The 19,431-nt window shown below is 47.6% G+C and overlaps 7 protein-coding genes and 1 non-coding gene across 10 annotated transcripts in view; 6 read left to right on the top strand and 2 right to left on the bottom strand.

Moving 5' to 3' along the window:
* The first annotated feature begins 141 nt into the window (after positions 1-141).
* On the top strand, positions 142-1,376 carry LOC136186027 (transcription factor AP-4-like). Its single transcript, XM_065973269.1, has 3 exons — positions 142-363; positions 448-604; positions 758-1,376. The coding sequence occupies exons 1-3, from the start codon at positions 290-292 to the stop codon at positions 1,232-1,234; spliced, it is 708 nt and encodes a 235-aa protein (XP_065829341.1). The 5' UTR covers positions 142-289; the 3' UTR covers positions 1,235-1,376.
* A 186-nt stretch (positions 1,377-1,562) lies between these two features.
* Positions 1,563-4,009, top strand: LOC136185881 (proton-coupled amino acid transporter 1-like). Its single transcript, XM_065973094.1, has 9 exons — positions 1,563-1,645; positions 1,707-1,921; positions 2,161-2,251; positions 2,311-2,399; positions 2,458-2,626; positions 2,684-2,974; positions 3,078-3,256; positions 3,310-3,494; positions 3,554-4,009. Exons 1-9 carry the CDS (start codon positions 1,604-1,606, stop codon positions 3,865-3,867), a joined length of 1,575 nt encoding a protein of 524 aa, XP_065829166.1. The 5' UTR covers positions 1,563-1,603; the 3' UTR covers positions 3,868-4,009.
* A 3-nt stretch (positions 4,010-4,012) lies between these two features.
* LOC136185917 (proton-coupled amino acid transporter 1-like) lies at positions 4,013-5,922 on the top strand. Its single transcript, XM_065973133.1, has 8 exons — positions 4,013-4,153; positions 4,205-4,295; positions 4,342-4,430; positions 4,491-4,659; positions 4,705-5,025; positions 5,092-5,270; positions 5,319-5,503; positions 5,594-5,922. Exons 1-8 carry the CDS (start codon positions 4,029-4,031, stop codon positions 5,872-5,874), a joined length of 1,440 nt encoding a protein of 479 aa, XP_065829205.1. The 5' UTR covers positions 4,013-4,028; the 3' UTR covers positions 5,875-5,922.
* Positions 5,923-5,976: 54 nt separating this feature from the next.
* Positions 5,977-7,529, bottom strand: LOC136185983 (phytanoyl-CoA dioxygenase, peroxisomal-like). 2 transcript variants are annotated; one of them, XM_065973223.1, is made up of 8 exons: positions 7,422-7,529; positions 7,201-7,353; positions 7,014-7,151; positions 6,799-6,968; positions 6,654-6,741; positions 6,470-6,600; positions 6,318-6,422; positions 5,977-6,258 (listed from the first exon to the last, which is right to left on the bottom strand). In XM_065973223.1, the coding sequence occupies exons 2-8, from the start codon at positions 7,285-7,287 to the stop codon at positions 6,108-6,110; spliced, it is 870 nt and encodes a 289-aa protein (XP_065829295.1). In that variant the 5' UTR covers positions 7,288-7,353; positions 7,422-7,529; the 3' UTR covers positions 5,977-6,107. The 2 variants fall into 2 exon arrangements, with proteins under 2 accessions (XP_065829295.1, XP_065829289.1); XM_065973217.1 differs by having other exon boundaries at positions 7,201-7,427.
* A 35-nt stretch (positions 7,530-7,564) lies between these two features.
* Positions 7,565-10,343, top strand: LOC136185870 (coiled-coil domain-containing protein 22 homolog). The gene is made up of 15 exons (XM_065973082.1): positions 7,565-7,655; positions 7,723-7,897; positions 7,953-8,085; positions 8,137-8,219; positions 8,276-8,360; positions 8,412-8,584; positions 8,645-8,893; positions 8,947-9,066; positions 9,121-9,357; positions 9,421-9,522; positions 9,582-9,689; positions 9,743-9,838; positions 9,884-9,943; positions 9,997-10,071; positions 10,133-10,343. Exons 1-15 carry the CDS (start codon positions 7,597-7,599, stop codon positions 10,244-10,246), a joined length of 1,869 nt encoding a protein of 622 aa, XP_065829154.1. The 5' UTR covers positions 7,565-7,596; the 3' UTR covers positions 10,247-10,343.
* On the bottom strand, positions 10,259-11,793 carry LOC136185951 (uncharacterized). The gene is made up of 3 exons (XM_065973177.1): positions 11,581-11,793; positions 10,583-11,527; positions 10,259-10,519 (listed from the first exon to the last, which is right to left on the bottom strand). Exons 1-3 carry the CDS (start codon positions 11,757-11,759, stop codon positions 10,441-10,443), a joined length of 1,203 nt encoding a protein of 400 aa, XP_065829249.1. The 5' UTR covers positions 11,760-11,793; the 3' UTR covers positions 10,259-10,440.
* A 3-nt stretch (positions 11,794-11,796) lies between these two features.
* On the top strand, positions 11,797-14,191 carry LOC136185899 (COP9 signalosome complex subunit 1-like). Of its 2 annotated transcripts, XM_065973122.1 has the most exons (16): positions 11,798-11,884; positions 11,934-12,020; positions 12,080-12,180; positions 12,252-12,329; positions 12,380-12,461; positions 12,512-12,624; positions 12,674-12,758; positions 12,812-12,889; positions 12,948-13,088; positions 13,139-13,233; positions 13,288-13,393; positions 13,457-13,537; positions 13,592-13,729; positions 13,801-13,887; positions 13,938-13,985; positions 14,041-14,191. In XM_065973122.1, exons 1-16 carry the CDS (start codon positions 11,861-11,863, stop codon positions 14,086-14,088), a joined length of 1,392 nt encoding a protein of 463 aa, XP_065829194.1. In that variant the 5' UTR covers positions 11,798-11,860; the 3' UTR covers positions 14,089-14,191. The 2 variants fall into 2 exon arrangements, with proteins under 2 accessions (XP_065829187.1, XP_065829194.1); XM_065973115.1 differs by having other exon boundaries at positions 11,797-11,884; positions 13,457-13,729.
* Positions 14,192-17,879: 3,688 nt separating this feature from the next.
* The window catches only part of LOC136199938 (small subunit ribosomal RNA), a 1,815-nt gene continuing 263 nt past the window's right edge, over positions 17,880-19,431 (top strand). Inside the window, exon 1 of the ribosomal RNA XR_010673260.1 lies at positions 17,880-19,431. This exon is cut by the window's right edge and continues 263 nt beyond it. This is a non-coding gene — a ribosomal RNA (small subunit ribosomal RNA).

Below are 19,431 nucleotides of genomic sequence, written 5' to 3'. Positions count from 1 at the left end.
TTTGGCGGCAATGCCGACAGGATGTACTCCCTTTCTCGCGCTTTTTCGACGAAAGCCACCCTGCATTACCGCATTCGTTGTCGTTTTATTACGTGCACGATCGTAGACGAGTCTGACGAGACAGTTCTTCGCGCCGTTTACATATAGTGGCGAGGACGTAATCGCACTCAGCTGTTTCCGCCCCGCCTATCCCGGGAATTCATAACATTCGGTTGCAGTCTGGCCTGTCCTTCACATCACACGCCGAGCCGACAGGTGCAAGTTCGCCAGCTCTCTGCAGCCAAAAGCAATGGAATTTTACCCTTCGTGCTATTCGAAGCACCACTCGCCCATGCAGCAGCACCAGCAACACGTTGATAGTCGGTAAGTGTAGCAAAGAAAAGAGCGAGAGCACGTGTTCGTTCGACGACTGCTACAAGAATACGTTTTGTCTTTTCGGAACGGCAGTAGCGACGGATTGGATTCCAAAGGTCGCGAACTGGAGCGCCGATTGCGACGCGAAATCGCCAACTCGAACGAACGTCGACGAATGCAGAGCATCAATACGGGCTTCAAGACACTCAAGGCGACAATTCCACACGAGGAAGGCGAAAAGATGAGCAAGGTAAACTGTAAGCGAAACGTGAAACGAACGCGGTCGCGTCACAATGTCGTCGGCACGCCAGACGCGCACCGCCCAGTTGTTTACGCGGAACGCATTCCCGTGCGCTTTTTGGGGGCTTGCTTCTAACCACTTCCGGAATGCTTTCCTTCGCAGGCGTCGATACTCCAGAACGCTGCCCAGTACATATGCACGATGCGACAGGAAATGGATCGGCTCGCCCGTCAGAACGCGCGACTCACTTGGCTCGTCGGCTGCTGCGCGCGAAACGATCCTAGCGACGATTTTCTCGTCGACGATTTGAAGACAAAAGCGAAGGCCGACGCCGCCGCTGACGATCCACGCCCACTAACCGCACCCCTAATTGAAGCGCGCCGCGAACTCCGGCGAATGCGCGCCGAATTGGATCGCGAGAGAAAATGCCGATCCGATTTGGAGGAAGAGGAGGAGGAGGGAGAAAGCGGTCTCGGTGGCTCGAGCGAATCGGGACTCCCGGGGAGTCCGGCGAGCAGCTGTCGCGCTTCTCAGAGACAACAGCCAGCATCGGCTGTCGATTCGAGGGGATCCCTCGATACGATTTTGCGCGCCATTCAGCATGTCGAAGGCGATGAAGTGTTCCCTGCAAGCGAGTAGGGAAACAGATCTCCATAAGAAGTCATTGTGTTTAGTTCGGTTGAATTCGAAAAGTACTGTATAGCTTTTTAATTACAGAGAGACAGAGAGAGCTACTAATTAGTATTTACTAATACACGCTAAATTCATTTTTTTGACGAAAGCCTTCTACGATGTTCGATCAACACAGGTTGAACTGTTTTCAACCAGAGCCAGTTTGTCAGGTACATAAGTATCTATGACGACGAATAAGGTTCGGCTGCACGAGGAGGAATCGTACGTGTATGTATCGTCACTCAATTATCCGTTGGGACTTGTTAGTGCCAATATTACCTCCGTGCATGCGTAGTGATGAAACCTTCCTAATCCTTTGGGACAAATTTTGTGGGCATGGACGAAGAAACGCAATCTCTTTTGCCGGCGTCCTCCGAGGTGCATTTGTGCGCAAAACGAATGTCGAATATACCGAAAGCGCGTTTCTACGTATACGAAGGAGCGTAGCGCGAAAACGGTCGCGCCGGAGCCGAGCAGTCCGACGACGAGCGCGGGAAGTCAGCTGAGCTTCGATCCGAAGATCATACAGTCGCGCGTCCAAATCGAAAACTCGCTAAAGGAACCTGGCGTGAGACAACGTAGCGAAACGAACGAAATCCACTCGCAAACGTGGAGAGACCAATCGCAACTATTCAGATCCGATCATTCGATATCGTGAGTAGAGAGAGAGAGAGAGAGAAAGAACAAAGGGAGAGCCTGTAGGGAAATAGAGAAACCGAGAGCAGAGGCAGTAAAGGGGGAGGGCTTAGCGATTGATTGGAGATGTATAGCTAAATGGCACGCTAGCTATGTTACTGTATTCGTTGTTGTACGGCATTCGTGTCAGACTCAATAGATAGTTGTTCCGGGTTCCCTGTGAGAGAAAGAAGCTGACCGGCTCCTTTCCTGTTTAGGGATTTTCAAGCGTTTATGCACCTGATCAAGGGCAATGTGGGCACCGGGATTCTCGGCCTTCCTAAGGCTGTCAGTCAAGCGGGAATAGTGGTTTGTCCAGTGTCATTGCACCGGGTATCCTCGAATGACGTCACCTTTTTTGAATTAAGCTGGGTCCTGTATTTTTGGCCCTAATGGCACTCATGTCGACGGTATGCATGACGCTCTTAGTCACCTGTTCGCACGAACTATCCAAACGGTTGGTTCAGAATAATCACCAATGTCTAATGAAAAAAGAGCTCTTTCGTTTCGTTTAGTGCCGGTGTGGCAGCTCTGGATTATGCCGGTGTCGCGGAAGAGTCGGCCAGGCAGTATTCGCGCAAATTGGCCGTTATTTCCCGACGTGCCGTCAACGTTTTTCTTCTCATCACCCAACTCGGTTTCTGCTGCGTCTATTTTCTCTTCATTGCCGATAACGTTGTCCAAGTAATTGAAAAGCGAAAGTGAGAATGTGGAACTCTTTTCTCGACCGTCTTCTCGTAGATTTTAGAGGCATGCGGCGTCGTGTTTCCATTCAATGACACAAAAGCCGCTCAAGCCATTTTGCCCATCATCATGATTCCAATGATTATTTGCAGCTACATACGAAACTTGGACAGTCTCGCCGTCTTTTCGACAATAGCCAACGTTGCGTCGCTCCTGGGTCTTGCCGTCATATACTATTACATGCTGTCGAACCATCACACCAGCGAGAAGCTGCACCTCGTCGCCGACCCGGCGGGATGGCCGCTATTCTTTGGCACCGCTGTCTACGCTTTTGAAGGAATTGGAGTCGTAAGTTCGTAGCTGATTCTAGATCTTTCGTAGAAAAATGCCTTCCCCATAATCTCTTATTAACGCATACCTATCTAACTGGCGTTCTTTGTGTTTGGCTAAGGTGCTTCCCTTGGAGAATAAGATGAAGAATCCGACGCATTTCAAAGGCGTTCTCGTCGTTGGCATGCTTGTCGTAGCCTCGCTCTATCTTACGATGGGAGCGCTTGGCTATTGGAGTTTCGGCACCACCGTCCTAGGCAGCATCACGTTGAATTTGCCCTGCAATAAGAATTCAGACTGGTATAGCAGACGTCGAAATAATGATAGGCAAATCATGACGTATCCACTTTTAGGATTTATTCCCTCGTCAAACTCTTCTATGCCGGCGCAATATTTCTTTCCTATCTATTGCAATTCTACGTTCCTGCGAATATTATTGAGATGGCATTCGGTTGGACTCGCGTCGGACAACGGGAGTGGTCTCGCGGAGCTTGCGTTAGAAGCTACGTGCTTAGGACGTTCTTGGTCATGGTAACATGTACGTAAAGACCGTTCTGCCTCCTCCTTTACCACTAGTTGTTTTTTTTTTGCCTTTAGGTGCGCTAGCTATTGGTATTCCCAAATTAGCACTCTTTATCTCGCTCGTCGGATCAGTAAGCAGCAGCGCTCTCGCTCTAATTTTTCCTCCCATTCTCTACTATCTGACGTTTCGGAATAAGCGCCGTCCATCGTCAACAGCCAAATGTCAAATTTTGATCTTCTTTCTTCTCGGTGCTATTTCCGTAGTTGGAATTCTCGGATTTGGGTTTGGGACCTATGCGTCGTTAAAGGGAATCATTGACGGTAGTAATTCGACGTCCAGCGGGGCTCATTGCCACTCGCCGCAGCACGCCCAAACGTCGTTTTTGTAACATCTTTTTTTTCTGTAATTTCTATTTCGGCTCCGAGAATCAATCTAATGACGCGTTGCTGCATATTTCTAGCTGTTTTAGAGCACATGTCTGTAACACCATGTATATAGAGTTATTGATTTTTTGTTCGTCAAAGAGGAAACCCGTATGAGGTATGAGGTATGCAGCGAAAGTCCGTTCAAGACGAGTCTCCGCTTCTTTCCGCGACTCGTTTCGCGTACCCAGCCAATATACAAGAAAGTCTGGGAAAAGAAACCACAGTTAGACGATCGATTCATCCGATCAGGTGAAGAGGCGCCTTGCGTCCTTCCTACGCTCCTAGACGAACTTTCTCCAGTAACTGGCAGGCGTTCGTGCATTTGGTGAGACTAAACGTCGGACCAGGCATCCTCGGTCTTCCCTACGCCGTCCGCAACGGCGGTTTGTTGGTAAGACTAGTTCCACGATCGAAATGTATCTAAAACTGGCCTCGAGGTGGGATCCTTTGGACTCGTCGTCGTCGGAATCCTCTCCGTATGTTGCTTTTTCTTCCTCGCTCACTGCTCTCGCATTCTCACCAAAAGGTAGACAGGAAAAAAAAAGCGCAAAGGCTTTGCTCTAAATATCTTCCTGTGTATATATAGAGTCGGCGTTGGCGCTCTTGACTTCGGACAAGTCGCCTTTCTCGCCACGATGCCGTTTTCTTCTTTCTTTGCCAAGCTCTTTCAAAGGACTGTCAACGCGTTTCTAATAGTCGGCCAATTCGGCGTTTGCTGCATCTTTTTTGTCTTCGTGTCGGACAACTTGCTACAGGTGCGGAGCACATGGATAAACGGATGTGTTCTTATGATTTCTTAGGTGTTGCGTGCCTGTGGAGTGAGCTTTGGAGATCTGAGCGAAGAGAATGCCTCTCGACTCATCATGGTCGGACTTCTGATTCCACTCGTTCTTGGCAGCTACATTCGAAATCTCGACAAGCTGGCGGGAATATCGGTTGTCGCCAATGTCCTCATCTTCTTCGGCCTCTTCGTCGTCTTGGGTTTCACGCTGAGCCACCTGAATTTGCCCAAGAGTAAACTCTACGGCGGTCCGATCAAGGATCTTCCGTGGGCGGCATCGCCAAGCCAGTGGCCTATTTTCTTTGGAACGGCGATTTATTCATTGGGAGGCATAGGCGGAGTACGCGTATAATCATTCGAAGACTCTCAATTCATCAATTCATCTTCCCTCCCTCCCCTCCCACAGATATTGCCTGTTGAAAACAAAATGAAAAAACCTCAGCAATACGTTCCCGTCATGATCGTTGCTATGACCGTGGTTAACGTCATTTTTGTATCGGTCGGCGTCAGCGGCTATCTCTGCTTCGGCGACAACGTCATGGGAAGCGTGACGCTGAATCTTCCCTGTTCGTCGTCGAGTGACTGGTAAACTTAACCAAAGTGTAATGGTCATCTTTCATCGATTTCATTTAGGCTCTATGCCATTGTAAAGCTCTATTACGCTTTTGCCGTGGCAATGACCTACTTCTTGCAATTCTACATTCCCGTTACGATCATCGAGGCGTCGATGGGATGGACTAACCTGGGCAAATCTGATTGGTCTCGCAGACAATGCTTGTCAAGCTACGTTTTTCGCACAGCGGCCGTGGTGGGAACATGTAAGTGAAATAAGCAAAGAATGCATATTATGAATATATGATAAGTACCTCGTGGTAATAAATACTTAAGTATTATCTGTTGTTGTGTAGGCATTTTGGCTATTGCCATTCCTCAACTCGGCCTCTTCATCTCGCTCATCGGGGCGGCGACCGGTTGCTGTCTGACGTTCGTTTTTCCGTCGATTATCCTCGCGCTGACGGTCGCTTTTGAGCCCACTGGCAAGACTCGGCGCTGTTTGGTAAACGTCGTGTGCTTTTGTTTCTTTTTCATCGGACTCCTTGGTTTCGGTTTTGGAACGTACTCGTCAATCAAAGGCATCATTGAAGGATTTTCAAGTAATTCGGCATCAAGCAAGTTTTTATGTTCCTAGACACTGTGTATTTTATTTATAATTTTTATGATTCATTCTGCACCACGATCAAGGGGCTGAAGCGTGGTAAGTCATATGCAGGGTAAGAAAGTTAACATTGGATAATTCCTGTGAATATATTGGTTTGTTTCACAAAAGGATTGCACCAAATAATGTGATTATAGCGTGAAATCTTGAAAAAAAGGAATGCCAAGGATTGTCTGTTCAAAGTGCTATGAAAAAAGGTCTTCGTTCTATTTTATTTCATTGAAAACGGAGTCTTTCTGTCGAACTTCGGCTCTGACGAAAGGCTTGGTGACGTCCTGTAATGGCTTGAATTTCGCATAGGGATCTTCTCCGCAAACCATAAGCACGTCTCTCATATCGTCGCCGACCTCGAAGCGACTAGAAAAACGCAGGAACGAATATTCAAATTATTCGACGACCCCTACCCTGACGCCTACCCGTCATTAGTCCACGGTAGCAGCGACTCGGCCGACATGTAATGATTTGCAAACGCTCGACGAAATCCCTTTGATTTGTTGGCCAAAGAGCGATGCAACAGATACCTTCAATGGAGACAATGACAAATGCTACGTTTCTCAATAGCACTAACCCATTGAAAAAGACAGAACTGCCGGATTTGAGTTCAACCGGTTTCCACGCCGACTCTGAATATCCGTGTCCATAGCTACACCCACTTGAATCGAATCGCTCGTCGACGTCATTTTTCATAGGATAAATGATCTAAGGAATGTCATATAGCACTCTCTGAAGCGAATCTGTAGCCAAATGCGCACTCCTTTCCTATGGGAACCTGGTATAACCCAGAGACAGCCGTTTTCGATAGTGGCATCATCGAGTGCTATCCACGAAGCACACAGCGATCTAAACCAATCAACTCAATCAAGCATATGTGATAAACTGTATTGACAAAACACATGCCTATCTCTTGTGGGTATGTAATACTCGTCCTGGTGGCAAGCTTGGCCTCTCTTTCCGGGCCCTTTCATAAACATCATTGTCTGCATGCACTTGACGTTTGGGCCAATGCACTGGCGCAAGACGTCAACGGTTTTGCTCTCTCTAACCAATGACTGCACGTGATCAGAGATCTAAAGAACGAGTTGTATTTCGTTTCCATGCAACTCAGGGTGCACTTTGTGGGGAAAGTGAATGGCCAAGTATTTATCTAGAATTTCGGCTTCGGTAGCTGTTTCACTAGAAGGTGTGACACCAGAGATCCTCCCTCGTTTTCCACTGCAGATGTCTAACATTTCATCCTTTAGGGACTTGACCTGAGATCGTCATAACACCCATTCGCAAAAGGAATTTTCTCCATCAAACCTCCGACGGTGTGAGGAGGTTGTCTACTACAACAAAACCGTCGTCTTTGTAATTTTGTCGAAAAGAAGGATTATTGGCGTCTGTCATCTGACTGCTGTGACGCAGTCTGAGGACTTGTGTCAGTCTTGCGAGACAGCGACCTCCGAGGCTGATCTGACAGCGCAAGGAAAGCATCTCAATGCATGAGAACCGTTTGCGAAGGGGTTGTTATCACACAGTACCACGTGAGTCTCCAGTGGAGTGGTGAAGAGACTCGAAAATCAGTCGACACTTCACAGAGCTATCTACTCGCTTTTTCAGTCACCGCACAGCTCAACTTCAGCCTCAAAATACAAATTTTAAAAATTCAATTACGCAGAACTCAGATATCAATTGGGTTCATCACGTGCTGCAAAAATGGCCGGCCTCGACGAAGTGGACAACATCATTATCGTCACCCTGCGTCAGATAGGATGGTAAGCGGCCTTTCACTCTCCCCACCGCGTCCCCCTTGAACGCCTGCGAGCGCTCCGTATTCAACAGCGACATACCGGACGAGATAACGACCCTAAAATCGTTCACGTCGGAAATCGTCGTCCAAGCGACTTCGCGATGCTTGAAAGCAATCGACGAGAACAACTCCGAACTTCCCAGCAAGCTTCCGTCGAACATGTCGGCGCGCTTTCGAGTCGGCACCGATCTCGCCGACGCTTGCAAGGTGAGGGGGGAGCAGAACGAGAAAAGGGGGCCCCAGCTGATTTTCTCCGTCTAAGGCGTTGAAATATCGATCGGAAATCGGATATCAGACTTTCTTGTATCCCAACGAAGGCGATATGCGTGGCTTGTTCATGTTTTTGGTGGAAAGATTGCCGAAAGAGAGCTCCGAAGTGACGTCAGAACCAATGAGTAAGGGCGATGAAATTTTACAGGCGAAACGTTATGAGGTGTTCTTTTTAGGCTCGTTTGCGCTGCTTAGACGAGCCATTGGAGCCGAAATGGCTCATTGTCTTACAAGACCTTGGATACCTCATCAAGTCAAAGTAGAAGATTTTTAAGTTAAATTAATTTAAATTTATATTGATCACGTGTTTATTAGAGAGACTCGCAATTTTGGCCTTTTCGTACGAATTTGGTGGAGGCTCCCTCTGGCATCGGAGATCTCACAGTGCCATTGCCAAAAGGTGAAGACCATCATCTCACCTATTACGTAATTAATAATATTTCTGATGCAGAGAAGAAGAAATATTACAATGGCGCCAATCTGAATGTTCTGACGTCTCAGCCGTCCGCGACGCGAGACGTGACTGCTTCCGTGTTGGAAAACAACGCGCTTGGCGTTACCGCCGCCGCGGAATGGGAAACGGAGTGGAACAATCTCGGTTTAAAGTCGAGACTTTCCGAAGAGGCAAGAACTCCGATATCCTAATTCACTTTAATTAATTAGAAACCGTTTGTTTCTCTGCAGGAATACCGATTGAAAAAAAGGGAGAAAATTCAGAAAAAGATCGCTGATCAATTGAGAGCGAGCATGCAACTGGCGACGGGAGCCGCGGGCTTTGCGTCCGACTTTCAGCAGCTAGTCAGCTCGTTTGGCGGCAGGGAGTCGGCACTCGGAAAAGGCTCCAGATTCACGCACGCCGAGAAATTACAATTTGCTAAGGACAGCGAGAAATCTGGTCTCTTCGAAGAGAAACCTCCCGTCGAAACGGAAGAAGTAAAGACATTACACAGGAAACTATTGATTTTGTATTTATCCTTTTTGCGCAGGAGGTGAAGCAGAAACGTGCAGACGAAGTTTCTGAGCTTCAAACTCGACTCGACGAGTTGACGTCCAAACTAGAAAGCATGGATATCGATATCAAGAAATTCACTGTCAACGCAGCTCGCGTAAGAAACTCTCAAAAAATCAATAGTTTGTATTGTAATTTTTAAATAATTCAGATTGCCGAGTTGACGTCGACAGCGGAGGCGGCCAATCGAGAGCTGGAGGACGCCTATCGGGTGAAGAAGAAGACGATGGAAATGTTGCCTGAAGCCGATAAGAACATAGAGAAATTGCAGCAACTCGTCAATTCGACGGCACAGCGTCTAGTCGCGCTGGCCGAGAAGTGGGAGAGCCATCGTGTGCCGTTGATTGCCAAGTATCGCGAGTTGAAGGAGTTGAATGAAACGAGAATGGTATGACGTCGCGGGGCTTTGATTATAATGCAGGTTTTAAAAACCTTCATAATATGTGTTTAGGGTGAATCGGCCAAGCGATTGGAGGAGATTAGGGAATTGCGTCAACGTATGAAAGAAATCGCTGAAGAAACCCGAAAGAAGGATGAATTATATAATCAATTGGTACGTCGTTTTCGCGAAATCTTTCGCTCGTTGTTTCTATTTTTTTGGATCTAATCAAGGCAAAGGAACTCGAGAGGCAGAAAAAGGACGTGAACCGTTCGTCATACACTCGTCGAATTATGGAAATCGTTTCTAACATACGAAAACAGCGAAAGGACATTGACAGGGTAAACGCTAGCGGCCATCTCTTTTTTTCAAATGTTTACTTCCATTTCTTCAGGTGCTCATGGACACAAGACGCCTGCAACAGGAGATAAACTTGCTAGATGGAAAGCTTGATAGGACTTTTGTTGTGACTGATGAGCAAATTTTCAAGGTGAAGATCTGCTTACATATCTAAAATCATCATCATTTTTTGTAGGACGCCAAGAAGGACGAGGCTTGTCGCACCGCTTACAAACATCTAGCGAAGCTGCATGAGGTGAATACAATAGAGTTTAGATAGTTAGATAGTAATCCTTCTTTTTTTTGTAGACTTGCGGAGGAATAGTGACGTCTGTCATAGAGACGGGAACCGTGCTGAGAGAAATCAGGGAACTGGAAGAACAGGTTTGTTAGTTTTTTTCTTTAGCTAAGAAGAAAGAGGACCTTATCATGATACTTGGCGTAGATTGAAACGGAAAGGCAAAAATCAGTCACTGCCAGTCTACAGCGAATCACCGACGATCTCAAGCAGATGAAGCAGGAAAATTCCGCTCTGGTAGCCAAAATTAAAGGGAAGTGATATCCCATGCAAGTGAAGACGTCAATGCTTTGTTTTTTTCTTTTTGCTATCAGCACGTGTAACCTTGCAAAAATAGATTATCTACGTGTCCCGTCAACCGTCTGCTACAAAATTGTCAACAATTTCGTCATATGAGTAAGATGGGAATAATTTATTAGAACCCATCAAGTTTTCTACTGCGGAAAGCTTAAATTTTAAAAGCACCCTTCTCTCCAGCTCAGGTCAGCGACAGCCGACTTCACCGCCCTAATAGACCCCTTGGGCTTGAGCTCCCTATAAAATAGAGACACTCTCCCCAATACGTTCCCACAGACACTGTATGTCTAACAAACTGACCTCTTCTTTTCTTGCCCACGATCTTTGTCTCTATTTAGTGGTAGACTCGATCGTCGCGACGACCTCGGCAAACCTGTCTGAGCACTGCTACTTGATCGTGGCAATCCGGACGGAATCTTTGACCCTGGCAACTTTCCGCCTACCACGCTGCCAGTTTTCGTTCGTACCGGAAGTCCAGCCGGCAATTTTTCGCCGCCACCTCGTCTCAGCGAAGATCCAAATCCGAAATTTGATAGCCTCGACTTCGACCCGGGAATAGCAGGTGGCTTTCGAATTTGAGGAATAGTTGACGTCGATGTCGACGTCGACGTTGCCGCCAGTGCCGGCGCGGACCCAGGTTTCGAAATCACAAAAGTTGAATTTAGACCATTAGTTTTTTTCTTTGCAGCCGAACTCTTTGCGACAATCGCCGCCGCCGCCACCGCTTCTTCTTCTTCTGCTTCTTCTTCTTCTCGTTGAAGCGCTGCTTCGTTTTCGGCAAACTCCTCCAATTCAGCTTGTTCTTCGAACTCCTTGAACTCCCTCAGTTCTTCCTCTTCGAGATCGGGTGAAAAGCGCTCGACGCTCATGCCAATTCCGCCGCCGCCACCGCCGCTGCTGCCGCCAACCGTGAAAGTTAGGTCGCGTTTGAGAGGAGTCGACGCCGATATGGGTTTGTCGTCCAACTTCTCCGGTAATCGACTTTCAGTCATCGACATCTTTTCAGTCATCGAGACGACCGGTCTCGTTTCATTCGTCAACGTCCTCGTTTTCGATCCTTCGATCGTCGAGCCGGACGGGTCGGAAAACGACGGCAGGCCGCTTAGCGACACCAGCGACAAATTGCGAGCGACCGTTTCGACGTTCAACGGCGGTCCGGTCAGGTCGAGATCGCCTTGAAGCCAATCAATCGGCTTCACGCGTTTCTGTTCGGGAGTCGGCGGCTTTGTCGGCGATACGAATAGCCTAGAGACGACGCGGAGGCCTCGATAGACGTCCCGTGATGCGGAAAGGCTTACCATTCGTCGTCCTTCTCGTCGTCGATGTCGCTTAGGCTTAGCAGTCCGTCGCTTTCGCCGTCACTGCTTCCGGCGATTTTTTCTCGCTCGTCAACGTGCTTTCGCCGCCGTTCGTTGAACTCTTCCGATTGAGCGAGGTGCTCTTCGGACTCGGGCACTCCTTCGCCGGCGTTTTCCATCCAAAAAAACGAACGAAAGCGGCCACTGTTCGAATCCGGGTTAATGTTTTTAATACGGGATCTAGGATCCGTCGACTTCCCGTGTTGGTGCGATACAAAAAATGCCTCTGCGACCGTTCAAGGACGTAAGCACGCAACGACTCCTTCAATTCGCGAGTCGGCACTCTTAACTAGGCCGAAGAGCCGATGCAAGTCGACGTGGGCCCCGGAGAATACTATCCGGTCAGCACAGCGGCATTCGTCGTCGAAAATCCAACGCTGGTGCGTTCGTTTGCTACCGAACCGACTCGCATCGACGTATAGCCGCTTTATCGGGGCAGGACTTGGACGCATACGCCGCTTCTTACACGGGCATAGCGAGAATAAAGAGACTCGTCTTCGTGGCGAATCACTGCCCTTCGTTGGCCCCCGACGCTCTCCGGTAAAAGAAACTCTACGAAAACGCCTCGATTAAATAAATAAATAAATAAATACTTACGACGTAATAAATAGTTTGGCTCATGTGACTGTATTGGTGACGTGCAATACGAAAGCGTATGCGGAAGTCGTTGCCCTGTTGGAAGATGCTTGGTTAGTTTTTTGGGGGAGGGGGATTTTTAAAAATAAATTTTATATTTTAGTTCAAAGAATCGTGAGGCTGGAAGTGCGCCTAAAGTCGATACTGCTTGGATTGAGGCGACCAATAAAAAAGCTGCTCTCAAGGTTGGCGATTCACTCGGGGTGGAGATATAGGGAAGACTTCTTTATATTAGCTCGAAAAATTGGACAATGACTTGAAGAATTACAAAGCAAATTCCATCAAAGAGAGCATCAGGAGAGGACACGACGACTTGGGCGATCATCACGTCGATTGTGGCGACTTCAAGTAAGAGAGCTCACTCTTTGCAAGCGAGTTCTTTCATGAAAGCTCATAGCAACGCTCTGAAGTGCTACTCAAGAGCAAGAGACTATTGTACAAACTCGCGGCACATTGTCAATATGTGTCTTAACGTTATAAGGGTAATAGTTATTAGTATTCAACCTATTTTAAAAGAAGAATTACGTGTATATAGGTTAGCATATATTTGGGAAACTGGCCTCACGTCCTGAACTATGTGAACAAGGCTGAATCGTCTTCAGAACTCTCCGAGGTGCATTCATGCTTTTCTACTTACTTTTTCAATTTGGATCGTTTTCTTTCTATTTTAGAGTCATGATAAGCCGAATGTTATTGCTACTTTAACCAAACTGAAGTGCTCTGCTGGCTTGGCGGAATTGTGCAGTAGAAAATACAAGAACGCTGCTCGCCACTTTCTTCAAGCTTCTTTTGACCACGCCGAATTTCCTGAAGTCAGGATACTCAAAAATAGCGGGTTTTTGTGGGCCATTGACATTTCTAGATGCTATCACCTAATAACGTGGCCGTTTATGGGGGTCTGTGTGCTTTGGCTACATTCGACAGACAAGAACTCCAAAAGAAAGTCATAGCCAGCAGGTAGAGTATCGATACAGGCTCATTCTTCTTTTCCCCACATTGACTCTATAATAGCTCCTTCAAACAGTTTCTCGAATTGGAGCCTCAACTTCGTGACGTCGTGCAGAAATTTCACAATTCTCAATACGCTTCTTGCTTGCAAATTTTGAGCAACATGAAGGTAAGTATTTAAGTATTTATGAAATACTTTTGTAGACGGGTGTGGAATTTCTGTGTTTTTTAGGATACGCTTCTGCTAGACATGTACTTGAGTCCTCACGTGGCAAACCTTTATTCTCAAATACGAAGCAAAGCCTTGGTTCAGGTTTTAAAATGGTTTTCGCCCGTGCTCTCCCCTGTTTATAGGACGATGTCTCAGTACTTTAGTCCGTACGTGTCCGCAGACATGACGAAAATGGCTACAGCGTTCAACACAACAGTCGCTCAGCTGGAAGACGAACTGACTAAGCTTATACTTGATGGCCAAATATCAGCTCGCATTGATTCGCATAGCAAGGTAAAGTGTCTGTTGCTTTATTTACGATTTGTTCTCAGTCTCGTTTCTTTCGTTTATTGTGTGTGTTTTAGACTCTTTTTGCTCGAGATGTGGATGAGAGAACGCAGACCTTTGAGCGTTCCCTAGCAATGGGGAAACAGTATCAGCAAAAACTGAAGGTAAGAGGCGCAACAGCGTCATGTAGCAGTGTGATCTTATTGTGTGTTAGGCACTTATTTTACGAGCGGCAATTGTGCGAAATCAGATTGTTGTAAAGGTAAGAAAGCCAAATAATTGAATGGCAAGACATTTAAATGGTCACGTATGCAAAGCCGCAGCAAGGACGAGATGAAGCTTCCGCTGGTTCAGGGGTGCGATAGACTTTACTTTTGCCTGAGGTCTGCACGAGTGTCCGAAGTTAAAAAAATACTGTAATGACTTTGCATGCACAAGAATTGACGCACTGAACTCACTACTCTCAAACTACGGTAGAGCCCAGGTAGAGTCACAGAAACAAGCTCGGGTTCTCTGTTGGAGAGGCGCGTTGGGTGCCAGATGTTTCAGCTGGAACCAAAGCTATCCGGTCAGAGCACTTTTCTTTGTGAAATATCTGATTTCAATCGAGTTACTGATGAAAAGCGTCGCTCATACATGTATGTACAAGCTTGCAAAGTGCAATACTGTCTCAAAATTGACATTGGGAAATACATTCCAGGAGACTCCACAACGCTTGAGTTGCTAATTGCCAAGGTCTTTACAGATTCTGTTCAGCCAGTGGACAACATTGAGTTTGCACCTTCTGTCTGCGATTGTCCCGGAACGCACGTGCTGCGTTTCTCAAAAGAACTTTTGTTCTATAGACAAAATCTTCCTCAAGGTGCAGAGGATTTTCAGCTGGATCTGTATAATATCCAACTGGATTGGATGCAATTAATATGATGTGATGCCATGACTTATACCATCTTCTCTAGTATCTATGCTTATCATGTACTAAATACAAATCGTGAATTTCCGGGGGTCATGCAGTTGAGAGCCGCGCCACTTTGTATGGAAGCAAAGCCCCACACTCCAGTCGCGTTTGATTGACCGTTACGAGCGCGGCTTTCATTCGTTGCAGGCGTGGCCTCGCGTTCCACTCTCGTAGGAAAACAGACGCGCGCTTCTGTCGATTACCAGACCAACGGCTCCAACGTCACAACAATTTCGCAAAACGAGTGCAAATGTGATCCACAAAGAGGTTTACAAGCCGTTCCTTTGCTTCTTGGCCATGGTGGAATAGCAGCGCAGGTCCGGCGGTTGAACGCGCGCAGACAGTCTCGTGACCTCCGATACGAAATCGTTGCTATGCACGAACGGCCTCTAATCCAACTTTCACGACTCCAAAATTAGCCGAGACGTTTTGAAACAAGGTAAGAATCGATTGCAGTCAGAACGAACCGCGTAAGAGGGTCCAACGAGGTGCGATATCGAAACGAAGTGTTTCTTCGCTGCTTCTGTGAAGTAGATTAGGCGTTCGTAACTTGACTAGAAGGCAGAAGTCGCGAAGCATTGAAAAAACGAGACTGCTTAGAAAGGTCAATCCGCGCAAGTTAGTAGCAGGCAGTCGGCGGTACTATCCTTGGCGTTGCGTAGTTGAGGTCGCGGTATGCAGGGCGTTTTTTGACCGCGAAAAAAGGGGTCTGGAGCCTAAGTCCAACTTAACAGTGGGCGCGCCAGGCGCTACGGTTTCGCGCCAATAGCAGAGTGTGCGCGCATAGCAAGTCGCGGTTACTTGCGGACAAGAAAGGAAGGGGCAAAGAGATTTAACGGCAACTCCAATAGATAGGTATTCTTGCTGTCATTTTGCACTGCCTTCCACAAGCTGTGAAGTGGAGTTTTAGCCAAAAAAAAGTTTGGTAGTCTCGCTGCGTCGTCGTCTCGTGCGCTCATTAGTATGTTTTTCCCACGCCGACTAGGCGTGTATGCAAGGTCACCGTGACTAGAGCGCGTCGAGACGCCTTTGCTGCTTCTGTGAAGTAGAATAGTCGTTCTTAACTTCATTAGAAAGTAGAAGTCGCGAAATATCTAATAAACAGGGCAGGTTAGAAAAGTTAAATCTGCGCAGGTTAGCAGCAGGCAGTGCGCGGTAGTATCCTTGGTGTTGCATAGTTGAAGTCCCGGTATGCAGAGAATTTGTTGACCGCGTCTGGAGCCTATGTCCAACTTAACAGAAGGCGCGCCAGGCGCTACGGTTTCGCGCCAATCGCGCATATCAAGTCGCGATTACTTGCGGACAAGAAAGGAAGGGGCGAATAGATTTCACGGCAACTCCAATAGATAGGTATTCTTGCTTTCATTTTGCACTGCCTTCCACGAGCTGTGAAGTGGAGTTTTAGCCAAAAAAAAGTTGGTAGTCTCGCTGCGTCGTCGTCTCGTGCGCTCATTAGTATGTTTTTCCCACGCCTACTAGGCGTGTATGCAAGGTCACCGTGACTAGAGCGCGTCGAGACGCCTTTGCTGCTTCTGTGAAGTAGAATAGTCGTTCTTAACTTCATTAGAAAGTAGAAGTCGTGAAATATCTAATAAACAGGACAGGTTAGAAAAGTTAAATCTGCGCAGGTTAGCAGCAGCCAGTGCGCGGTAGTATCCTTGGTGTTGCATAGTTGAAGTCCCGGTATGCAGAGAATTTGTTGACCGCGTCTGGAGCCTATGTCCAACTTAACAGTAGGCGCGCCAGGCGCTACGGTCTCGCGCCAATCGCCCATAGAAAGTCGCGGTTACCAGCGGACAAGAAAGGAAGGGGCGAAGAGATTTCACGGCAACTCCAATAGATAGGAATTCTTGCTCTCATTAAACCGTGTTTTCCACGAGCTGTGGAGTAGAGTTTTAGCAAAAAGAAATTTTGCAGTCTCGCTGCGTCGACGTCTCGTGCGCTCATTTGTGGAGGTGTCTCACGCCCAATAGGCGTGAATGCAAGGTCACTGCGAATAGAGCACGTCGAGACGTCTTAGGATAGCGAACGCCTTTGCAAATAGAAGTAGAGAATGAGGGACTAGCGATCGACATAGAAACGGTCGCCAGAATGTTGTAAAAAGTCGAAAAAACGTTGTAGCTTCGCTGAAATAGCTCCTGGAACGAAATTTTCTGAACAGATCAAAGTCTATTGCATTGACTGACAAGTTCAGTGTATTCGGATCACAGAAATTGTGGAGTTTTCGACTGCGGAACTAATTAGGGCGCTGGCACGCGTTGCCTAATTCCTAGGCGGGGCAGTTGCGAATAATCGCATTAGTGACGTCAGAATCGATATTGCTCTATAACACGTGGTTACGTTTAAGTTGTTAGTGGTCAGTGACGTCACCCAAACGTCATGAAAAGGGGAGGAGATTGCGTAGGCGAGCCTAGCAACGGACAGGGTATGAAGACACTTGCACCTCAATAGTAGGCGTTCCCAAAATTTTTTAAAAAGGAACTATCGAGGTCCGTTTATTCGACGAAAACGGCGGTGTAATTAAGTTAATCGCTTCCGGTTGGTTGCAAAAATTCAATTACAAATTTCGATGTACTGTTGCTATGCAGAAAACGTGTTTTTGAAGATGGCATTCGTATTTTCGAGCGACGGACTTACACGCCGTAGTGTTGAAGTTATTAAGGACAAAACCCCGTTTTTTTGGCATATAGTAAGGGGGTACTACTCTCTGGAAATGGAAATACCGATTAATGATATCCGATTTGACCCGAGTATCAGTACCGATCGCGAGCAGTCTTGATCAGTGGTAATACTGACGCTGCTCCGAATCCGTACCGATAGACAGTGGAAAGAGTGCAGGCGTCTCAGCTGTCCGCGTGCAATCGCTACGATTCTCGCGCAGCACGAGAGCCTGTCGATCGTGAGTCGAAGGGGCGCGTGAATACGCGTGGTTGTGTGAAACAATATCAGGCAATCCGACGACACGGCACCACGCGAGTGGAGCGTGTCATCGCGTATCGCAGACGCAGGCCTCGTAGCCGTCGTCTCGATGCAGGATAGTCAGAGAAAAGGCGGCAGAAAGTGTTTGAATCTCGCGTCGTTCGATCGTGGATCTTCGACGATCGAGAGAAAGTGTGTTATGGGTGCGAATGCCTCGCTCGACGGGCGGATCTCCGGATCGTCCGTCGAGCGACGGCGCACACTGTGCTTCGGAAAGGCAGTTACCTGGTTGATCCTGCCAGTAGTCATATGCTTGTCTCAAAGATTAAGCCATGCATGTCTAAGTATAAGCGTTCTTATACGGCGAAACTGCGAATGGCTCATTAAATCAGTTTTAGTTTATTTGATGGTCTCTTACCACTTGGATACCCGTGGTAATTCTAGAGCTAATACATGCGTCGATGCCCGACTTTTGCGGAAGGGTTGTATTTATTAGATTCAAAACCAATCGGGATTTCGGTCCCGTTTCGGACGATTCATAGTAACTGTTTGGAGCGCACGGCCTTTGCGCCGGCGCCGGATCATTCAAGATTCTGCCCTATCAACTTTCGATGGTAGGGTATTGGCCTACCATGGTTGCAACGGGTGACGGAGAATTAGGGTTCGATTCCGGAGAGGGAGCCTGAGAAACGGCTACCACATCCAAGGAAGGCAGCAGGCGCGCAAATTACCCAATCCCGACACGGGGAGGTAGTGACAATAAATAACAATACGGGGCTTTTTCAAGTCTCGTAATTGGAATGAGTCCAATTTAAATCCGTTAACGAGGAACAATTGGAGGGCAAGTCTGGTGCCAGCAGCCGCGGTAATTCCAGCTCCAATAGCGTATATTAAAGTTGTTGCAGTTAAAAAGCTCGTAGTTGGATTTCAGGCCGACTCGATCGGTCCGCTTGACGGCGTGTCACTGGTCGAGTCGGTCTTCTTCTCGAGGAGCCGGCGTGCTCTTAATTGCGCGTGCCGGCGACTGGAGACCTTTACTTTGAGTAAATTAGAGTGTTCAAAGCAGGCGGTCAAGCTTGAATAGATTAGCATGGAATAACGGAAGAGGACCTTTCGGTCTTGTTTTGTTGGTTTTGGGGACCGAGGTAATGATTAATAGGGACAGTCGGGGGCATTCGTATTGAATTGTCAGAGGTGAAATTCTTGGATTTATGAAAGACGAACGCGTGCGAAAGCATTTGCCAAGGATGTTTTCATTAATCAGGAACGAAAGTTGGAGGCTCGAAGACGATTAGATACCGTCGTAGTTCCAACCATAAACGATGCCGCCTAGGGATCGGAGGACGTCAATCGTACGACTCCTTCGGCACCTTGTGAGAAATCAAAGGCTTTGGGTTCCGGGGGGAGTATGGTCGCAAGACTGAAACTTAAAGGAATTGACGGAAGGGCACCACCAGGAGTGGAGCCTGCGGCTTAATTTGACTCAACACGAGGAAACTCACCAGGTCCAGACATAGCGAGGATTGACAGATCGAGAGCTCTTTCTTGATTCTATGGGTGGTGGTGCATGGCCGTTCTTAGTTGGTGGAGTGATTTGTCTGCCTAATCGCGATAACGAACGAGACCTTAACCTGCTAACTAGTCACGTTGCGTCTCGCGACGCGACGGTCGACTTCTTAGAGGGACTATCGGCGTCTAGTCGATGGAAGTTTGAGGCAATAACAGGTCTGTGATGCCCTTAGATGTCCTGGGCCGCACGCGCGCTACACTGACAAAGTCAATAAGTCGTCGTCCTGCTCCGATAGGTGCGGGTAATCTCGCAAACTTTGTCGTG

Source organism: Oscarella lobularis, chromosome 1 (assembly GCF_947507565.1).
Source record: "Oscarella lobularis chromosome 1, ooOscLobu1.1, whole genome shotgun sequence".
In the NCBI taxonomy this organism is placed as follows: domain Eukaryota; kingdom Metazoa; phylum Porifera; class Homoscleromorpha; order Homosclerophorida; family Oscarellidae; genus Oscarella; species Oscarella lobularis.
The sequence above is the reverse complement of the archived record's forward strand: the minus strand, read 5'-3'. Positions and strand labels throughout refer to the sequence as shown.

Coding starts and splice junctions, on each gene's coding strand:
- LOC136186027 (XM_065973269.1), top strand. CDS start 290: ATGGAATTTTACCCTTCGTGCTATTCGAAGCACCACTCGCCCATGCAG. Junction 364..447: donor CAGCAACACGTTGATAGTCG/GTAAGTGTAGCA, acceptor TCGGAACGGCAG/TAGCGACGGATTGGATTCCA. Junction 605..757: donor AAGGCGAAAAGATGAGCAAG/GTAAACTGTAAG, acceptor TTTCCTTCGCAG/GCGTCGATACTCCAGAACGC.
- LOC136185881 (XM_065973094.1), top strand. CDS start 1,604: ATGGACGAAGAAACGCAATCTCTTTTGCCGGCGTCCTCCGAG. Junction 2,252..2,310: donor TCAGTCAAGCGGGAATAGTG/GTTTGTCCAGTG, acceptor TTTTGAATTAAG/CTGGGTCCTGTATTTTTGGC. Junction 2,400..2,457: donor TCGCACGAACTATCCAAACG/GTTGGTTCAGAA, acceptor CGTTTCGTTTAG/TGCCGGTGTGGCAGCTCTGG.
- LOC136185917 (XM_065973133.1), top strand. CDS start 4,029: ATGCAGCGAAAGTCCGTTCAAGACGAGTCTCCGCTTCTTTCCGCGACT. Junction 4,154..4,204: donor CGATCGATTCATCCGATCAG/GTGAAGAGGCGC, acceptor AACTTTCTCCAG/TAACTGGCAGGCGTTCGTGC. Junction 5,026..5,091: donor CATTGGGAGGCATAGGCGGA/GTACGCGTATAA, acceptor CCCCTCCCACAG/ATATTGCCTGTTGAAAACAA.
- LOC136185983 (XM_065973217.1), bottom strand. CDS start 7,374: ATGCTTTCCTTGCGCTGTCAGATCAGCCTCGGAGGTCGCTGTCTCGCA. Junction 7,152..7,200: donor ACCTCCTCACACCGTCGGAG/GTTTGATGGAGA, acceptor TGACGATCTCAG/GTCAAGTCCCTAAAGGATGA. Junction 6,601..6,653: donor CAGGTTCCCATAGGAAAGGA/GTGCGCATTTGG, acceptor GACATTCCTTAG/ATCATTTATCCTATGAAAAA.
- LOC136185870 (XM_065973082.1), top strand. CDS start 7,597: ATGGCCGGCCTCGACGAAGTGGACAACATCATTATCGTCACCCTGCGT. Junction 9,358..9,420: donor AGTTGAATGAAACGAGAATG/GTATGACGTCGC, acceptor ATATGTGTTTAG/GGTGAATCGGCCAAGCGATT. Junction 9,839..9,883: donor CTGATGAGCAAATTTTCAAG/GTGAAGATCTGC, acceptor CATTTTTTGTAG/GACGCCAAGAAGGACGAGGC.
- LOC136185951 (XM_065973177.1), bottom strand. CDS start 11,759: ATGGAAAACGCCGGCGAAGGAGTGCCCGAGTCCGAAGAGCACCTCGCT. Junction 11,528..11,580: donor GACGAGAAGGACGACGAATG/GTAAGCCTTTCC, acceptor CGTCGTCTCTAG/GCTATTCGTATCGCCGACAA. Junction 10,520..10,582: donor CGTGGGCAAGAAAAGAAGAG/GTCAGTTTGTTA, acceptor TCTATTTTATAG/GGAGCTCAAGCCCAAGGGGT.
- LOC136185899 (XM_065973115.1), top strand. CDS start 11,861: ATGCCTCTGCGACCGTTCAAGGAC. Junction 13,234..13,287: donor AAGAAAGTCATAGCCAGCAG/GTAGAGTATCGA, acceptor ACTCTATAATAG/CTCCTTCAAACAGTTTCTCG. Junction 13,730..13,800: donor GCATTGATTCGCATAGCAAG/GTAAAGTGTCTG, acceptor TGTGTGTTTTAG/ACTCTTTTTGCTCGAGATGT.